General features: G+C 42.3%; 1 protein-coding gene across 2 annotated transcripts in view; it reads left to right on the top strand.

Annotated features, from left to right (window-relative positions):
* The window catches only part of LOC147750744 (transcriptional regulator QRICH1-like), a 265,829-nt gene that overhangs the window by 13,572 nt on the left and 233,752 nt on the right, over positions 1-18,505 (top strand). The window contains exons 1-2 of one of the 2 annotated variants that reach the window (XM_086967452.1): positions 7,292-7,338; positions 7,673-8,676. In XM_086967452.1, coding sequence (XP_086823578.1) covers positions 7,684-8,676 — 993 coding nt within the window. In that variant the 5' untranslated portion in view covers positions 7,292-7,338; positions 7,673-7,683. Of the gene's footprint in view, positions 1-7,291; positions 7,339-7,672; positions 8,677-18,505 lie in introns of those variants that run through there. The other variant, XM_086967449.1, reaches the window with a different exon arrangement.

Genomic DNA, 18,505 nt, shown 5'->3' on the forward strand with positions numbered 1-18,505 from the left:
TAATAAGATACATTTCGAGGGACAGCCTATCCCACCGACCTGGCTGGAAGCCACAGTAACGTTAGTTCCTAAGCCTAATAAGGACCCGCTGACAGTTGAGTCATATAGGCCAATCTCGCTGCTAAATATAGATTATAAGATCTTTGCTGGGGTTTTGGCGGCGAGATTGGCCAAAGTAATTAAGTCCTTAATACATGAGGATCAGAGGGGCTTTATGCCAGGCAGGCAGTTAAATGAACTGACATATCAAGCCATTGCTGCAATAGATTATGCTTCAGAGCAAAAAAAACCCTTGACTATTGTGGCAATTGATGCCGCTAAGGCCTTTGACCAGGTCCACTGGTTATACTTATGGGAGGCTCTATCTAAGTTTGGCATTCCAGCGAATTTTATAGCATCCATAAAAGCGCTATATCACAGTCCTAAAGCCAAGTTCCTTGTAAATAATCTGCTAACAGATTGGGTTCATATAACACGGGGTACCAGACAGGGATGCCCCCTGTCTCCTTTATTGTTTAATCTTTATATAGAGCCTTTGGTAAACCAGTTAAGATCTGATACTATGATTAAACCCTTCCAGATTAATGAGTTAGACCTGAGATTCGCACTATATGCTGATGACCTCCTAATGTATACATCTAATCCTGAGATATCCATCCACCGCCTATTTCGTCATGCTGAAAGTTTTGGGGTAATCTCAGGATATAGAATCAATAAAGAAAAAACGGAGGTCATGCAATGGAACTATGTGGATAAACTTCCGGAATCAAAACCCCGGATGAGATACCTTGGAATTCATTTAGTTCAGAACATCGTAGAAACATCCAAGGTGAACATGGACAGAGTTTACAAGGAAATCTGCGGGACTTTACAACGTTGGTCTGGCCTACCACTAAACATCTTTGGAAGGGTTAATTTAATTAAGATGGTTATTTTGCCAAAGGTTACTTTCCTATTTAATTCATTACCCTTATCATTTGATCCTAAAGATATCGCCAAACTACAGGGAAGAATCGGATCTTTTATCTGGAATTGTAAATCGCCCAGAATTTCTTTAAAACAATTGCGACGGAAATTGAAAGCTGGAGGACTAGCTATGCCAGATATTTTGTATTATTGTCATTCTTTTCACTTTAAAAACTTTAGGTGTATGGCAGACAAAGCCGATACATCCTCTTTAGGACGGCTATTTCAGGCGCTACTACATGGTATCCCTTTAGGGCAAGAATTCTTTTTGTTCAAATTTGGAGATCCAAGATTCTACAAGAAGGTTAGATTAAAGGTGCTAGGAACTGCCCTGAGAAACTGGGTGTTTGTGAGAAAGAAACTGGGTATTCCCTATTACACCCCCCAGGCCCCTATATGGGATTCACCTGGGACGCCAGAATGTCTCAGAGACCAACTATCAATTCCTCTTAAAACAGCCGGTTTTATGCAATGGCAGGATTTAATGGATAATTCCCAGCTATTGGGGTGGGACTCACTCTCCAGGTTGACAAATGGAACTCTCACCAGATTCAAATTCTATCAGTTATCAAGTTGGTGGTCTACCATTCCATGGGAGTTCACAACCAACCCAAAATTTGAATTTGTGATGAGAAAGGGTAGATGGAAAAAGGAGATCTCCTTTTGGTATGAGGCCTTAAATGAGAAGGATGAAATCTCAGAGAGTGAACTTAACAAACTCTGGGGGGAGATAGACGACCTGCAATGTGATAACTTGCTAGCATTATGGGGAGACTCTTTTAAATTGTTAAATATAGTGGTGAAATCTGCCCCCTTAAAGCGCAATCATCTGTTCACCTTAAATAGAGTCTATATAACTCCAAAAATACTGGTTAAAATTACAAAGCTGGAACATAGCTGTCCACGTTGCAAGGCCCCTGCAGCAGATGATATACACATGTTCGCAGAATGTCCAAGTTTGTTACCCTTTTGGACTAAAATTGGAGAGTTCATATCTGACGTACTCGGCATAAATTTTGAGATCTCTTCTAGGATAATTTTTTTGGGTTAGGGGCAGAATACCAGCTTCAGGATTTGATGACTAAATTCATCTTTTATATAATTATTCTATCAAGGCGTGAAATTTGTAAGGCCTGGAAGTCAGAGAATGCCCCTACATTCACGGAATGCCTGAAATATATTATTTATGTGAGTGAGTCCGATATGGCTTGTGATAGTTCTAGTCAAGATAAAATCTGGGCGGCCCTTGTGGCTTGGCGGAACCGATGACAGTGTTCCTATGATTTCACCTGGGTACTGTTGGTGCTTGTTCTCCTGCCTAAGAAAGGGTCTTCAAGGTCGAAATGGTATGGAGCGGACATAGCAAACAGCCAAGTCTAGAGCGGGGTCTTCGCCCTCCCTCCCTACTAAGGATATAATCCTCTAAGTTTCGTGAATCGCAATGTAGGGAGGAGGAGATGCCCTAACTAGAATACCCAATCTGGTATATGAGGAATACAAAAATATTTTAATTAAAAAAAAATAAAAAAAAATTACCTCTGTTTTATTTATGTTTAGTTCGCCACTCACTGCTGTTACCTCGAGGGGCTGCAGATAGTGTCCTTCATGAGTAACTCTCAACCGTAGAAGGAGCACGTTCCTCTTCCTAGGAGCTTTGGAGGTTAGTACAGCCTAATTTTGATAACTATTTTTCCATATGACACAACCCTTGCCAGTAGGACAGCTGCCTTAGGTCAACCTGTTCCACGTCAGCGGTTTCTTGGAATACCCTTTGTTACCGCCTGCAGTCGGAATGAAAAGTCATTTGCTTTGTGTTCTCTTAGATTGGTGTGTTTGTAGCAGAATGGTGCCTTAGGATTGGTGGAAATTTGAATCATTTTGTAAATCTACAAATATTTTTGAAGTGGGGGGGGGGACCTAGTTACCAGACAAAATACATTTAACCAAAAAGGCATAGAATTGAGCGATTTACGAAAGGCACATATCTTGAGTGTCATCTAGAGAAAAGTTTCAATGGTAAGAATATAATGCACACGTGAGAGACGGAGAGGTAAAAAGAGTAGGGTTTAGTGAGGTAAGAGGTACAAATGTGAGAAAATGAAATTGACCATTTAGTTGCAAATATATAGTGGTCTGAGCAACCGAATCAGAGGCACATTATGAGTTGGCGATTCAATTTCAAAACTCTTAAACTTGAAATGCCATGGCATCTATAGTAGCAAGACGACCCCCTCATATGAGAATGCCTACTTTGATGAGATAGGTGGGACACTAAGGTGTTTTTTAGGATGGCGGGCGAATCGCCACTGCTGTCCCAGCAGTGGTGATCCGCCCGCCTTCGCACCCAATTTACCCCCGCCATATTATAATGGCGGGGGGGGGGGGGCTATTGCAGCGGACGCAAAGTGTGTCCGCTGCTTTTCCACTGGTCGGAAATCGTTCCGATTGCCGGCCGGGTGGACTTGGCAAAAATATGGCACCGCCATCCATATTAGGATGTGTGGAATCAAGGCCTTTCTATGGCAGCGATGATGCCATGGAAAGTCTGGCAGGGATTCACTTTGGGGCCTGTTGCGCGTCCTCGCGGGGGGTTGGGGCTGCACTTTGGGGGGGGGGTACCTATTGTACCCTACTACATTGCCCTGCACAAGGTGGCAGGCACCGCACGGTGCCTGCCACATTGTGCATGGCAATGCACCACATGGCATTTCACCATTGCAGCTGGTGCTGCTGCCAGCAGCACCCGCCTCAGTGTTGAGAATGCCGGATGCGACCGCTGTGGGGGCGGTTGCATCATAACGCATCATGATTTGGGTGGCGGGACCGCCACATGGCTGATCCCTTTTCCGCTAGGGTCCGCCCGCTATCCTAATCACCCCCTTAGTTCCAGCACTACCTCACTTTAACTGAGGGGAGGAGAGCCATCAGTTGAACAGTGTGGCAGGCATCTGCTGTGCTCTGCCACCCTCTCAGATTAGCCTCTTTGCCTGTCGAGAATGATTTAAAACAAAATGGGCTGGGAATTGAGTGATGGGTGGATAAGAATGTTGATTATATACTTTTTCTGTACGAGCTTACTACCCCGTAAGACAGCATTGGTAATTGTGATTTTTTTTTCTCTCAATTCATGGCTTTCTGGCATTCAATAGTATTTGTATTCCGTCTCACTCATGGGTCGCTGTGTTCATCACTTTTTCACTTTGCAGGGATAGTTATTCAAGTATTGTAACTTCTGTGCCTGGTCTGGGCTATCATCATTTTATAAATGCAACAACTATGAAAGACAATACTTCATAGGTCAATCAGTGAAAGCTTGATTGTATTAAGTGCTACCTAGAAGTTCTGCTATACTGGTTACTGGAGAGAATTCATCTCCTGGGCTCAATTTGGGAGAGGCCAAATAGCCAGAGGCCAGCTACATGACCCCAGGTGCAGCCTACTTGACAACATGGCAGAAACCGTGCAGCTGCATGGGCTCCGTTCTATCTAGGCATTTCCAGGCAAGGTCTGTGTGGGCCCACTTATGGAACGTAGATGGTCTGCAAAAAACTAAGGTCGTCCAAGCTCTATAAAGGCTGCTGCTGTGCCGTTTCTCTTATCCAAGGAGTCGTCTTTCAACCTTCATGAAACTAAATATATGCATGATTTAAGCATTACTTTAAAGCATATATTTTTCATTTGCTTTCTGTTATTGCTCTAAGTATGCCCATGTCTGCTAGATCAGTTCTGAACTTTTATTGTTCAATGCTATTTTGTCTCATCAGTTTGAAAATACGACTGTCTCAATGGGCGCCTGCAGACCAATTTGACAAGTTACCTGTTTATGCAATCCAGTAATATTTGCACTATGCTGCAGAATTGTGCCTCCACTTTTTTTTAATCAACCTCTGCAACAATCTGTAGGAGGATGCAGACTTCCTCTATAGAGGAATCGAAATTTGCCTAGCTTACGTAACCGTAAGTTTCAATTCTATTAAGGTCTCGGAGCCGAGGATTATGCTTTTCTTCCTTCGCTTTATTACTTATTCACTTAACTGACTGCTGCGTGAGCAGCGAAGAAAGAGGAGGAAGGTGGAGGAAGGACTGGCTATCATACCTGGAGTGGATATAGTAGAAGGACTAATGTTTGAAGGCTCATGGGAGCTGTAGTTCGTCATGGACTGATAAACTTTGAAAAAGTTGTTTCTTTCTAAGTTTTCTGCAGTTTGAAAATGGATTGGAGCTTTTCGAAAGCTGCTATGTTTTTTATATATGTAATAATGCGAAGGAAGAAAAGCATAATCCGAAGCCTCCGGTCCTGACATAGAATTGCCCTTCTTAGTGTGGTATCTAAAGTGATACCGCTATATTGGTGTGGGCCAGGTACTTAATGTTTTAAAATTTTTCGGTTTTTACATGTATTTAGAACTTTGTTAGTTAATGAGATCGGGAGGCGCCTGTGACGGCCTTGGCCTGAATAAGGATTTTATTAGCTACGAGGGGCACCACAGAAGCTTAGTAACAAATGGTATCTACAAATAACAGCGTGGATATGGAGCTATGAAGAACACATTATAGAAGATGGGCCTCCAAAGGGGACCTGTAACAGTTGTGTTCATGTAGGACCAGATTAATGACTGGTTCAGCATTGTCACCTTACTTTACCACTAGAAACCAGCTTGGTAGAGAATATTGGTGTCCCATCAGTTAATTTGTGTAGTGATTTAGGGGATAACTGTGAGCTTTAGGAATAGGCCTATGCGTTATGTGACTACCAAGCTTTGTTAAGTGAAACCAGACAGTGCTTTAGAAGTTTCTTATCAATATGAAAGAAAGGAAACAATATAACAGCAGAGACTGAATGACCAATAAACACAACCTGAACATACAACGTTGAATAGAGTTTAACCTCTTGGGCGCGGCCGCAATTCTGCGCCTGTGCGGCGTTTTTTGAAGTGGGCGGGTTCATGACGGCCCCAGCCGTCATTGGCACATGCCCACCGTGATGCATGACGGCTGGGGGCTGTCATCAGCATCGAAGGGGTTAAATACAGGTTCTTGATATAGACCGGGTTTGAGCTTCTGTCTAAAAGCCACATGCTGTGGGATATTATATGAAAGTGTAGAAAGTGTAGCTGCATGATCAGAGAAGGAACAGGCGCTCCAATTTAAAAAAAATGCGCTTTGGGTCGTTATGTGTGTAGATTACTGCTGATCTGAGTTGTCTTGTGAGCTGATAGATTTAAAGTTTGTGCCTTAAAAGCCCTAGCCTTCCTACTGGAAAGCTTTAAAACAATGTACAAAAATGTGCGTAAGGTACATCATGCATTTAGGAGTCCGGACAACGAAGGTCATGCTTGTGTCATATGTTCTCTCCAAAAAGACATAGCACAGTGTGTGAATCTGTGCCTTGTGGTCCCCTGAACTTTGACTAGAATTATTTTTTGAATCCCAGCTAAAACCAGTTTTTAGCTTGAAATCACTACTGTCAAAGAGGCTTGAACTCTGTTGAAAAGTGAGATTTTTATCAAAATGTCTTTGATATTTGCAGGTGTTCAAACATATCACCTAGACTGGAAGTTTGTTCTTGCATTGTAAGTTCATGGTCCATTCTTAAGTAGGGATTGGATTCAAACACATGACTTCTGGGCAGTTTCCTTTTTGGGCAGGCCATTTGTGAGGCACTAACTAACCAACATAATTCCAGTATTGTGGGTGCCTTTTTCATTAGGTGTTTTTGGAGAATTTTCCATACTCGGAAGTGCCAATTTGTTTTTTTGGATTAAAAGGCAGTATCATTTGTTCTCTTCCATTTATATATTTGACGAATCAAAATGTGAAGCAGTCAGAACATCTTAGCAGTAATTGGGCAATAGTACTCCACCCCCCACACCGTTGACTGCAGAGACAGCATGTCCAGGGAGTGCTCTCCAGATACTCACTGATCCATCTGGAGATCACCAGTCTTATTAATCTGTAATTTAAAATTGACCAATATTATCAGATTTGGTTTGGGGTTTTGTGTGTTCAAGTGAGCTGTGATGAGGAGGGTAATGTGGAGAACAAAAGATCAGGTGGAGATGTTGAGAATGAGTAAGTTGTGAATGTAACCCTCATAATGCTAGCGATGTTTGCCAACTTACCTCTTGCTGTGCTAGGTGCCTTTAAGCTTAAAGAGTTGGCGTTATTCAACATTAAATTGCCTGCGTTATTACTTCTGCGTAATACCTACTACATTGGTTTGCACAATAAATTAAACCATAATTCAATCAAGTTTACCGGTCTGGTTTAAGAATTTTCTTTGCTTTTATGTTCCTCCTAGTTAATGATGAACCCATTATTTACTATCATGCTATCTGCATAATCATCTGAAAGGCTTGCCATGGCCATGAGGTGAGCAGTTCATGTTCGTTCCTCAGTACTACCACAGCTTGGTGTTTAGAATGTGCACAAATGGTGATTTTTCTAAGGGTTTTTGAGGACTTGTTCTCTTGAAGTTTATTATTCACACATTCGTACTTAAGCACAATAATAGTTAACTGTTTATGGCACAACCTTGTATCACGTATCTACCCTTGAATGTATCTTAAGAAAGTAAATATATATTTTGGTGAGGCATTACACTGTTGTCTGGAATAATATTTGTAATATTTTATTGGTAAAATTTGATATCTGTCAGATATATTCTATTTTGCATTCAAATCTGAGTATTTGTTTTTGTTTTCAGTTTCCAGAAGGATGAATGATTCACTGGAAAACTGTATTCCATATGAAGATTATATGAGAATGAAATTCCAGGCCATTCCTCCGCATCGGATGAAAGAGTTCCTTGATTCAGTCACTTCTAAAGGTCAAGATGAAGAGAATGAATATACACAACCCCCAAATTCAGTTTCCCAACAAAGGAATCCGTACACTTACCTGGATAACACAGACGTGGCTGGCTCCCTGTTGGAACTGGCCCGTCAAGTTCCTTCGCCCTTACATCATCCATCAGGTAACCTGACATTGAAACATCCTCATCCCATTCACGCTCATACAGAGCACAATCCTCACACACCAATGCAACACGACCAGCAAGTTAAACAAAGGTCTTCCCAACTGGAAATGCAACCTACTCTGGAAAGACAATCTGTGAAGTATCAACGTTCTTCAAACGTGGATGAAAGAAGGCCATGCTCTTCAGGTGTTCCTCAACCTGTGAAGAAAAGGAAATATGAATTTCCATCTGAGAACAATTACACAATAAGCCATTCTGTTGCACAAAACATGCCGTCCACTGTGCTAGCCTTGCCCACTCAAGTGCAGCAACAGTCATATCTTCCAGTTAGAGAAGAACTGTTGACAGTAGATAGCAGTCAACTGTATGGCCTAGTAGTACCTGCTTCATCTTCCGAAGGAGGACAGCTTCCTAATGTAGATTCTTGGGCTTTATTTTCTAACCATTCGGTGTGCACTGATTCTCAGACTGTTGTTCGAAGCAGACTTTCGCAGGATAACAATGTTAAGGTTGAAGTAGAGCAAATGCCAGTGAACATAAAATTGGAGCAGGGAACAACCACCTTGGAGGATAACACAAATATTCCGGGAAAAATGGCCCACGATCTTGGTGCCTCAAATTATTCAATACAATATATAAATGGACTTGAGAATGTTCACATGCCTGTCTCGGTACAGGATGCAGTAAAAATATATCCATCTGCTAAATACTGGGAGCACCAAGAAGTGCAGGTAAGGCATTAAACATGACCTGCATATGTAGCGTTTTTGCTGATTCAGTTACCAGCCAGTAATTGTGCGGCAGAGTATGGCTGCAATTGAGGGAGCCATGATATGCATCTCATTGTGAATTCTTTATTGAGTTCAGATAAGCAACCTTTAAGCCCGAATCAAGAAAGCATCTCTTTAAATGAAGAGACTGTGCTTTTTAGTTGGTTTTGATATGGAATAGTTTTTCGATTTATAAGTTTGTGAGTGGTGTGTGTGTATGGTATGGGTATGTAAAGAGAAATTTTGTTTTGCGAACACTCTCCTACACTCTTTCCCATATTGTCCATCTGTTTATGATTTAGTTATAATTTCTTATGACTAATTAGTAATCTGAAAGGCATTTAATGGATCCTTAAGGAAATATGAAGACACTATTTGTTACGACTGATAAGAATGTGCATTTCAACTTTGCATGGTGATGTAGATTTTTATGTATCTTTATGTGCTTTTAGATAAAAAATAATAGATGGAATAAAATAGTATTGATAGACATCCAAAGAGCAACAACATACTGTTGCTAAATTAGCACAAAAAGCTAGCTTTTAAAGGACAATTGACTAAACCAGTGGTGTTTTTCTTTATTTTTTCATTGCGAAGCTGAACATTAAAATATAGATAATTAGCACAAAAAGCTAGCTTTTAAAGGACAATTGACTAACCCAGTGATGTTTTTATTTATTTTTTCATTGCGAAGCTGAATATTAAAATATAGATATTTCAAATTAACTACGATTTCAGATTATTCTAAGTAGTGGGTCAATAAGATTGTCATGTGCTTGAGCCATCCCCGGCTGTTTCCTGATATTGTTATTGTTAATTAGAACTTGCATAGTCTACTATTTGAATTTCAACCCCTTTCTGTAGCCTCTGGTATGGGTTTTATAGCTGATTGGATTGTGACTTGTTTTTTGGAGGTGTGGGTTCAGTAGGCTAAGTATGTCCTTTTTAATGAGTTGTAGGTTTTTTGATGGGAGAGACCGGAGGACTAAACCAAACTACTTGTGATTGCCCATTGTCACCAATATGTATGTTTGTTAAGTAGATGATGATAGCAACTGGCCTTGAATGTGTCAGTAGACAGTTAATTGCATACTTGGGCTGTGTTGTGTGTGTGTGCTCAGAGCTCTTTCGTCGTGTTTTGAATGTTAAATAATGCTACTTGAATAAAGGTAAAATAAAGGTAAAACTTTGTAATTCGTTTTTATGGGGGTATTGGCAGTTATCACAGTTAACAAAGTGTTGTCTGCTATACAAGGTTTTCCATTTGGTGAGAGCTCTGTAAGATTAATAGAAGTTAAGTTTTCAAACTTTCCCAATACCAGTTTTTTTTTTTTTTTAAATTTTTGTTTTTTGTTTTACACAGGCTAGCTAGACCCAAAGGTATCAAAGTGCTTGACATGTTATGTGAAAAAAGGAGTATAAAATAATATAGCATTAAGGTAGTCGAAAAGGGTTGTTTACGTCTATGGCCTTACAGCTTTAAGTCAGCGGCAGTAGTAAATAGACTAGATACTGAGTGAGTCAGGCGACCACATCGAGGGATCCTGTTGAGGGGCGTTAGATCTTTGGGAAATGTAGCTTAGTTCGAGAGTGTGTTGAAGTAGTTGTTAAGCAGTGGAGATGTAAGGTCTCATTTGAAGCAAGAGAAGGAGGGGTTGCAGCGGAGGGCCTTAGGTTGTAAATTCCAAATCCTGGGAGCATTTTCTGAGAGAGCGTGCTTGCAATGATTTGTTCTTCAGCTTCGGAGATATGAGAAGAAGTGAGTTTGAGCTTCAGTGCCCAGCCTCTTCCTGCTCTAAACAGTTTGGCTTCTAGGTATTTAGGATTCTTTTGGAGGGCTTTGTGCGTGATTCATTCTGTCTTGAAGGTGCATCTTCCTTCAGTGGGAAGCTAATTTAGACTCTTGAGGGCAGGTGAGATGTGATGAAACTGTTTGATTATGGAGAAGTCAGGCATCGGCATTGAGAATTGCTCTTAGGGGCGCAAGGTGGCTTTTCGGAGTTTCAGTGATGCTGATGTTGGTGTAGTAAAGTTTCGAGAGGACTAGTGATTGCACTACCGTCTTAAGACCATTGGGGATTGGCAATGTAATTGGGCACTGATCCTGGATTCCAGCTCCGTTAGTGGGATTTGTTTGATGTTCCTTGCCCAGTGCGTCGGTTTGTTGGATGAGTCTGGGTAGGATCTGGGGTAAGCCTTGGGTTTGAACAGTATTAGATGAGGGTCTGATGAGCATGATGGATCTGAGAGTGAAAAGCTCACTTCTAGCAATTATGGTGTCTAGAGTAGAGCCTTTGTTGTAAATCTGTTCGTTGCAGAGTTGCTTGAAGTTGTTAATTTCAAGAAGGTTTATTTGATTACAGACTGTGGCATCTTCTGTGTTGTTCCAGTGCAGGTTGAAGTCACCTAAGAACAAGCCGTTGGTGACCATTAGGGAGAACAGTGTTATTCGATGGGTTGTTCTTCGGTGAAGAGTATGAGATCACCTGAGGGAATGATAGATGATGTGGAGTTGGATAGGGGTGGTGCCTTTTGTCAAGAGTTTGACTCTGAGGTATTCGAAGGTCAAGTAGATTGTGCTCTCTACGGGGTTTCTTTGTGTATAATCGCTAGGCCACCCCCTATTTGTCCTGGTCTGTCCCGTCTAATGATGGAATAGCCAGATGATGTCAGCAAGTCCAGAATCGGGTTGAGTGTTTAAGCCAGGGTTCCATTAGGAATGCAATGTCAGTTCCATTAGTATAGTTTTTGCTATTTCTGTGACGTGTTTGACTGTTGATCTGCAGTTAAGAAGTATGCAGGTTAGGGTGCTAAGAGAATTATTTGTAGGGTATTTGTGTCTGGATAGTAGTGAATTAAGCAGGTGGTCTGGACGATATGTTAGCTCAATGGATTCTGTTTTTGCTGATGATTGCTGGGATTCTGGTGGAGGATTGGTATCCATGTAGGAGCTTTTATGATGTATGACTCGTTGTGATTTCACTTCAATTGTGGCTAGGGCAGTTGACAGCTCAGTAGGTATTGTGGAACAGGTGGCTGAATGGAATGGAGATCATGTTGATATGCCAGCTGCCTCTTGAAGATCATTTGTGGGGAGTCCCTTACTCTGTTCTCGGCAAGGGATTGCGTGTTAACTTTGCCTGTATAGTGAAGTCGGTTTTTATATGAGAGATGTCTTTAGCTAGAGAATCAAGTTTTAGTTCTATTCAACTAAGAAACAGGGTTAGTATGATGGGGAAGATGCTTGTCTCATATGAGGGTGGACATATGGCGAGTCCCGTGCCTGTAGAAGGTGAATTATCTTCAATAGAGGAGAGGATAGGGTCACTGAAGTTGGAAACAGGGAGGGTTTGTTTGGGCTGAGTGTGTTCCCCATTGGGAGTCAAGTTTGTGTTTGAGGGTGGCACGGGGGGATGGTCTTGGGTTAGTGCTGCCATTGTTGTGACCAAAGAGTACGTCAAGGGGCTGGTTTCTGGTGTCCCTTTAGCTAGGGTGGAAGGACTGGTGCTTTCCCTACTAAGGTGTGTGTTGGGGGAGAAGACAATGGTGCATCGTGTGGCAGTTGAGTCCTGGAGGCAAATAGGTACTCAGTTGACAATTTGTGGTTGAAGGGAGGGCGTGTATATTGGGAACAGGACAATCTTGTGACAATAAGCCGGCAAATGACGAGAAGTGTTGCTCAAAAATGGTGAGGTGATGGTTTGTTGCTTTTATTAATTTGCTCCCCATCCTGAAGATGGATATGAGGATCTCCCCTCTAAAGATTTGGGAGGGCACATTAGTGAGTTTAGCTCTCTATAGGTACTTTTGATTGCTATTGTAACTTGCAGATGGAGAAGGAAGATGTTTTTCCATTTTGCAGGGTGCCTTGATTAGAAAATGAAGCCCGTTTTTGTGTTGCCATTGCTTGCGTTGTAGTAGGTATTGGCTATTAGTTTCTCCGACGTTGTTAGAGTAGGTTGTGTTTGAACATTTTCATTGCAATATTTGAGAGATTTTTAGTATATTTCATGTTCAAGGAGTTGGGGATTCGTATTTCTCAAGTGCGTTGTCATGGGTTTTATGGGAGGAGAATGTCATGGTGGCTCTTCCTTATAATCTAGTCCCTGCAGAGATAGTTTGGAATACTGTATACTTCTGTGTATTATAGTTAAAGGCAAAGGTTAAGGGCCAGTGTCCTGGGACCAAGAGAGCATGGGAAGGCATTGTAAGAGAAAGCAGTGGTTTATTATCTGATTGTTAGCGTCTGGGGAGTCCTATGTGTTTCCAATGTGCTGTTCGGTTATATTAGGAGTGGGGTCTAAGTCTTTAGATATTGCTAAAAGGTTAGGATTGTGAGATATAGTTCGGGGTTCGTACTATAAGGTTACTGGAGAGAAGCAGGAAGTCTTTTGGGGGGGGGGTGGAGCAAGTCATTTTTTGTAAATACGTGTTGGTAAACAATTTTGTTGAGTTCTGGTGTCCTTTAGTTCATACAGTTGTTAAAGGTTGCTGGGGAAAGAGGGGCAGGGAAGACTAGATTCCCTGAAGGGATGAGCAAAAGTAATATCGATTACAGATTACAGAGCAAGGAAGACTCTTTGATTATCCTTCTGAATATTTTTTCACTTTTCAAAGTTGTGTCTAGAAACACTTTGTGCACAGTCATTGTAGATTTTATTATGATGCTATCTTTACCCAAAGCCATTGTTTGTGTGTCAGGATTCCTGACAGGCTTGTGAATAAATCATATTGTAAATGTAAATCCTGCTCTCTCCCTTTGATGGTAATTCCCTATGCTTGGTAATCTCAAGGCACTGGGGAGACCCTTAATCCGGGAAACAGTGCATGGAAGGAGAGACTGTTCAGAGGTAGAAGCAACATGGGATTCTGCAGACGAGCTCTCAGGAGTGTCAGTAATAGAAAATATGGAGTGGGTTTTAAGAGCATCAATGCAGGCTGCTTGAAGAAGAAATGAGGAGCAGTAAGAGGTAGGATGAAGAACACATTTTCAGCTCTTTGTGCAATTATAAATGCGTACCTGTCCCTGTAATGATTACCAAGGCTACTTGGAATCAGACAGAGGACTGAACAGGAGTAAGGCATGTGGTATTCTGAAACTCTTGACAGACAGTCTCTGAGTCTACCACATTGAGGGACAAGTAGAACCAGTATTGTAGCATAGAATGCAAACATGGAATCTGTCTCTAGGAGAACAATGACGCAACTAGGTATGAATGAATTGAAGTGCAAGGGAAACTCACCAACCACAGTTGCCAGGCATTATCATGTCTACACTACTTGCGCCAAAAATGATTGTGTTTAATCTGAACGTGAGTAGGCACAGCTGCTAGTCCACTGTAAGTCCTGATAACTGGTAAAAACTCCCTATGTTGGTGTCCTGATCTTTCTCTCCATGTTCCGGGGAGGGTGCTCTTCTGCCTGGCCATATGTCTCCTAGTCTGTCTTCATTTTTCTTAAATTAGTTGTACTTGTTCTCTAGTCCCGTTGACCATGGTTTCTGTATGGGGTGGTGGTGTATTTTTATTCTGATCTCTCTCATAATTCCTTTACTGAAAGTGTCTGTGGGTGGGTGTCTTTTGATCTCTTCGCCTCCCTATCTCTGTGTCAGCTCTCCCTGGTTTATACCAGAATTTGTATACAGGTTTCAAATGACCCAGTGTCTGTGCCTCAGTGGCCAAATGTATGTGCCCCCTTCTCAGTATTTGTGTCTCTTGATCCAAATGTTGGTATCGGTGTCTCCTGTCACTGTGTCCCATAAACCTTAGGCCAGTCTGCCTGCGTCATTGTTATACACTCTGAATCATCAATGTCTATTTGTTTGGTTGTTAAAGTCAGCCAATATAAGGAAAAGTATGGACGACCGTTTGCTGGCAGAGGTATGTAAAGGGTGTGTTTATCATTAAGGTAGCACTTAATATTGCAAGATTCATAATGGTCAGTGTGGACGGTACTTAAATGGCATGTTTGCTGGGTTATGGTGAGGATAGTGTGAGCCCCCTGTGGTTATTTGAATTAGTTTAAATTCTTGATACTTCCTCAGTGATTTTATGTTTGTAATGCTAAACATATAGCACTTTCCTACTCTTTGTGAGGACCAAAGTACCTCCGGGGGAAATCTACTGTGTAACTGCTCCTGCTGTATTTATGTACGGCTTCATACCTGTGGCAAGTTCATGAAGCGGTCTGATTTGCGTTTTGACTTCCGAAGTAGCACTGCCACAAGAGAGCTAGGTGTGCTATTTCGTATGTATTTTGTGTTAAGCTTACCAGTGCTAGTTTATGCTCCTATTGTGTGTGTGTGTGTGTGTGTGTGTGTGTGTGTGTGTATGTTTACTTCTGAAAGTGAGAACCCTTTGTACTTTATGATTCTAAGACTTCTCTCTAGTGGAACATCTTGGTCAGTTGCCACTTGAGTTGGATGTACCTTGATGGGATACTCTCAATTATAAACCTACTTTTGGAAAATCTTCTACTGCGTGGATTTCACTTTATTACACTGGTGACGAGCAGAAGTGCGAGCACCCCAACATCTCTTCCCAACATAGTTGAAATGGTGACTTTGTTACAGGGGCTTAAGTTCTTTACCACCTTAGACTTGAATGCAGCATACTATCAAATCAGGCTTCATCCATACTCAAAATATTACACCACCTTCATCACACCATTTGGCACTTGTCTTTTTGTGTGTATGCCTTTTGAGTTGGTGTCGGCAGTGATAGTATTCCAATGTATTATGTACAAGCTGTTTCGAGGAATTGTTGGAGCCAATTGTTTTCAGGGCAACATACTAATTTATGAGAACACAGAGTAGGTGCATGATAAAAGGGTCTGGGATTTGCTGAGAGTATTGAGAGAAAATGGTCTCACATTGAAGCTCTCAAAGTGTGCTTATGAGAAAGAAGAAAGTGAGTACCTTAGTCAAAGTCCATGAAGAAGGACTTTTTCCGAAACAAGATCTAGTGGAAAACATGATTAAATTACATAATCTTGACAAGAAAGAGGATGTTCTTACATTCTTGGGTATGGTGGAAATCCATGCTATGTTTCTTTTAAATCTGGCCTCCAAGACTCTCAATATAAGGAGACTGCTCAAGAGAGGTGTTCAGTTTGAGTGGGATACGGAGTGTCGGAAGGAATTTTCAACCACAAGGAAGAAATAAACCATGCTAATGGCCTTAAATGTTTTAATCCGTCTGATACCTGATCCTCATGACTGATGCCAGCAGAAAGAGTTGGGTGCTGTGTTGATGAAGAGGAACGTGAACTTAGACTAATTGCCTTGGGGCAGAAGAAAAGTATTCTACTGTTGAGAGTTGATGCTGAGCGTCTTTTGGTCTGTCAAGAAGGTCAGAATTCTTTTTTTGGGTGGGGAGGAGTTTGCTATTTATACGATCACAAACCGTTGATGATGTTTTTACCAAGAAAGGTCTGGACATGATTTCCATGAGGATTTGCAAGTGGGTTGTTGGTCTTCAATGGTAGAATTACAGTCTGCATTATGGTCCTGGGACAGTTAACCAGGTTGCTGCCTGCTTATCGAGGCTTAGTACGGTAATGGAGGAAGAAATCGGAAAGATGAAGATAAGGTTAAAGTTTGTAGTGTTACAGGTGGGTGTGTGTCTCAGAAGGAGTGGATTGAAACTGTACTGGGTTGTACTATTCTTCAGACTGTCAAGGGTGCGCTGTGTGAGGGTTGGAGTAATAAGATGAAGAGCGATTGAGCTAGGTGGTTTTTGGAAAATAAGAGATGAGTTGTCATGTGATGTTGTAATCTTGAGAGGTTTAAGGCTGGTTGTTCTCATGATCTTGAGAGAGAATTTTGAATGTGGGACATGATGAGCATCCTACACAAGCAAAACTAAAGCAAGGATTTGCCTTAACTATTAGTGGCCATGAATGGATCTCACGATTGAGAGAATGATCAGGGAGTGTTCAGACTGTTGCAACAGTGATAAGGTCTACAAAGTTAGGAATCCTTCCATGTGCTTTTGAGACTGTCTGTCAAAACCTTGGGAAGGTGTTGAATATCACACTGGGGACCTTTACATGGCAGAGGAGGAGCTAACTATTTGTTGGTATTGATTGATCAATTCTCTAGGTCGGCTGAGAAAGGGGTTGTTAGCAGCATTGAAACTGGAAAGTTGGTTCAGTTCATGAGTGAAATTTTCAGCCGTGAAGGTGCACCCAATTGTCTTTACAGACAATGGGCTGCGGTTTGTGTCTGCAGAGATGGAGAAATTGCTCAGAAAAGGGTGTTTCTGGGTAACACCCTTCATCAGCCAAGCTAGCTTGAATGCAGTGGCAAAGTGAGCAATCCCTTGCTCACTTTGCCACTGGATTCAAGCTAGCGTGGCTGATGAGGGCTGTTAGCCTGAAATCAGTCCTAGGATACTTGTTTCCGGTCGGGGGAAGACATGGCTTGGCAGTTCAGACTGGACTGTTCCCATGAGGCACAGGGTCAAGACTGACGTGCATATAGCTATGTCTGAACTGGGGTGGCGGAGTGAGCTAAAGAATGATGATGGATTCAACCCAGATCTGTGACTGGGGGGTAAGTGTCTGAAAAGGTTCAGCACTCTGTCCATCATATCCTTGTGTTTGCTTTGTTTGCCCTAAGTTGGCAGGGTATGCCCAGAGGTGGGTCCCTTGCTCACTTTGCCACTGGATTCAAGCTAGTCTGACTGATGAGGGCTGTTAGCCTGAAACCGGTTCCAGGATGCTTTTATCCAGTCCAGGGAAGACATGGCTTGGCAGTTCAGGCTGGACTGTTCCCATGAGGCACAGGGTCAAGACTGACTTTCATATAGCTATGTCTGAACTGGGGTGGTGAAGTGAGATAAAGAATGATGATGGATTCAACCCCGATCTGTGACTGAGGGTGAGTGTCTGAAAAGTTTCAGCACTCCGTCCATCATCTCCTTGTGTTTGCTTTGAGTTCCGAGTCAGTCAAGAAGAATGAAGAAAAAGGTTTTTGGGTACATAACATAGATGGTGAAGAGGGGACTAGCAAGTAGTTTGTGTTTGGTACAGGAGCTAGTAAATGTAAATGTACAGGAATTTATATAGCGCAAATCACCGAGCGGTTTCTAAGAGCTTGCTTAGGGAACCCGTCCTGGTATTCCCCTGTGAGATAACCCCGGCAGGGTATCCGCAAGGTGAAAGCCAGGCATCCCGCCGCGAAGGGCCAACCCCGGCAGGGTATCCGCAAGGTGAAAGCCAGGCATCCCGCCGCGAAGGGCCGTTGTGGAGAATAAGCAAGCTATTGCCCAGAGTCGCAGAGTGTGAATCGAGTAGGCACCAGAGCGAGAATTGTAGAGTCCATGGACATTTTAGGACTCAAGACCCCGCCGAGCCGGGAATTGAACCCTGGTCCCGGGCTGACCTCTGCTTCCAGGTCTGCCTCCTCTAACCAGTGAGCCACACTTCTCCACAGGAGCTAGTAGGCTTGAGTGTGGTGATTAGTTACACTGTGAAATTTATTGTGGGCTGGATAAGGTCCATTGTAGTGGGAAGCTAGTATAATGGGTTGGGGTGGATCGAAGGAGCTCTGAAGGAAGGGATGGCTGGTGTAGTGAGGACATTTAGGAGTAGCAGTCTGCATTGGGTTTGGGGGCATGCAGGGGTGGGAGGTGGTACATCTTGACAACAATGTGGTGTAAACTGTTGCAAAAGGCAGTTGAGTATAATGAGGATTGTGACTAGGGTGTCAAGACACCTGGATCAAGGGGATAGTTATGGGAGATGAGGGTTGGATCTTTAATTGCGTGTGAATGGAGGCAAAGTGATG

The sequence above is a fragment of the Lissotriton vulgaris genome, chromosome 1_1 (genome assembly GCF_964263255.1).
Source record: "Lissotriton vulgaris chromosome 1_1, aLisVul1.2, whole genome shotgun sequence".
In the NCBI taxonomy this organism is placed as follows: domain Eukaryota; kingdom Metazoa; phylum Chordata; class Amphibia; order Caudata; family Salamandridae; genus Lissotriton; species Lissotriton vulgaris.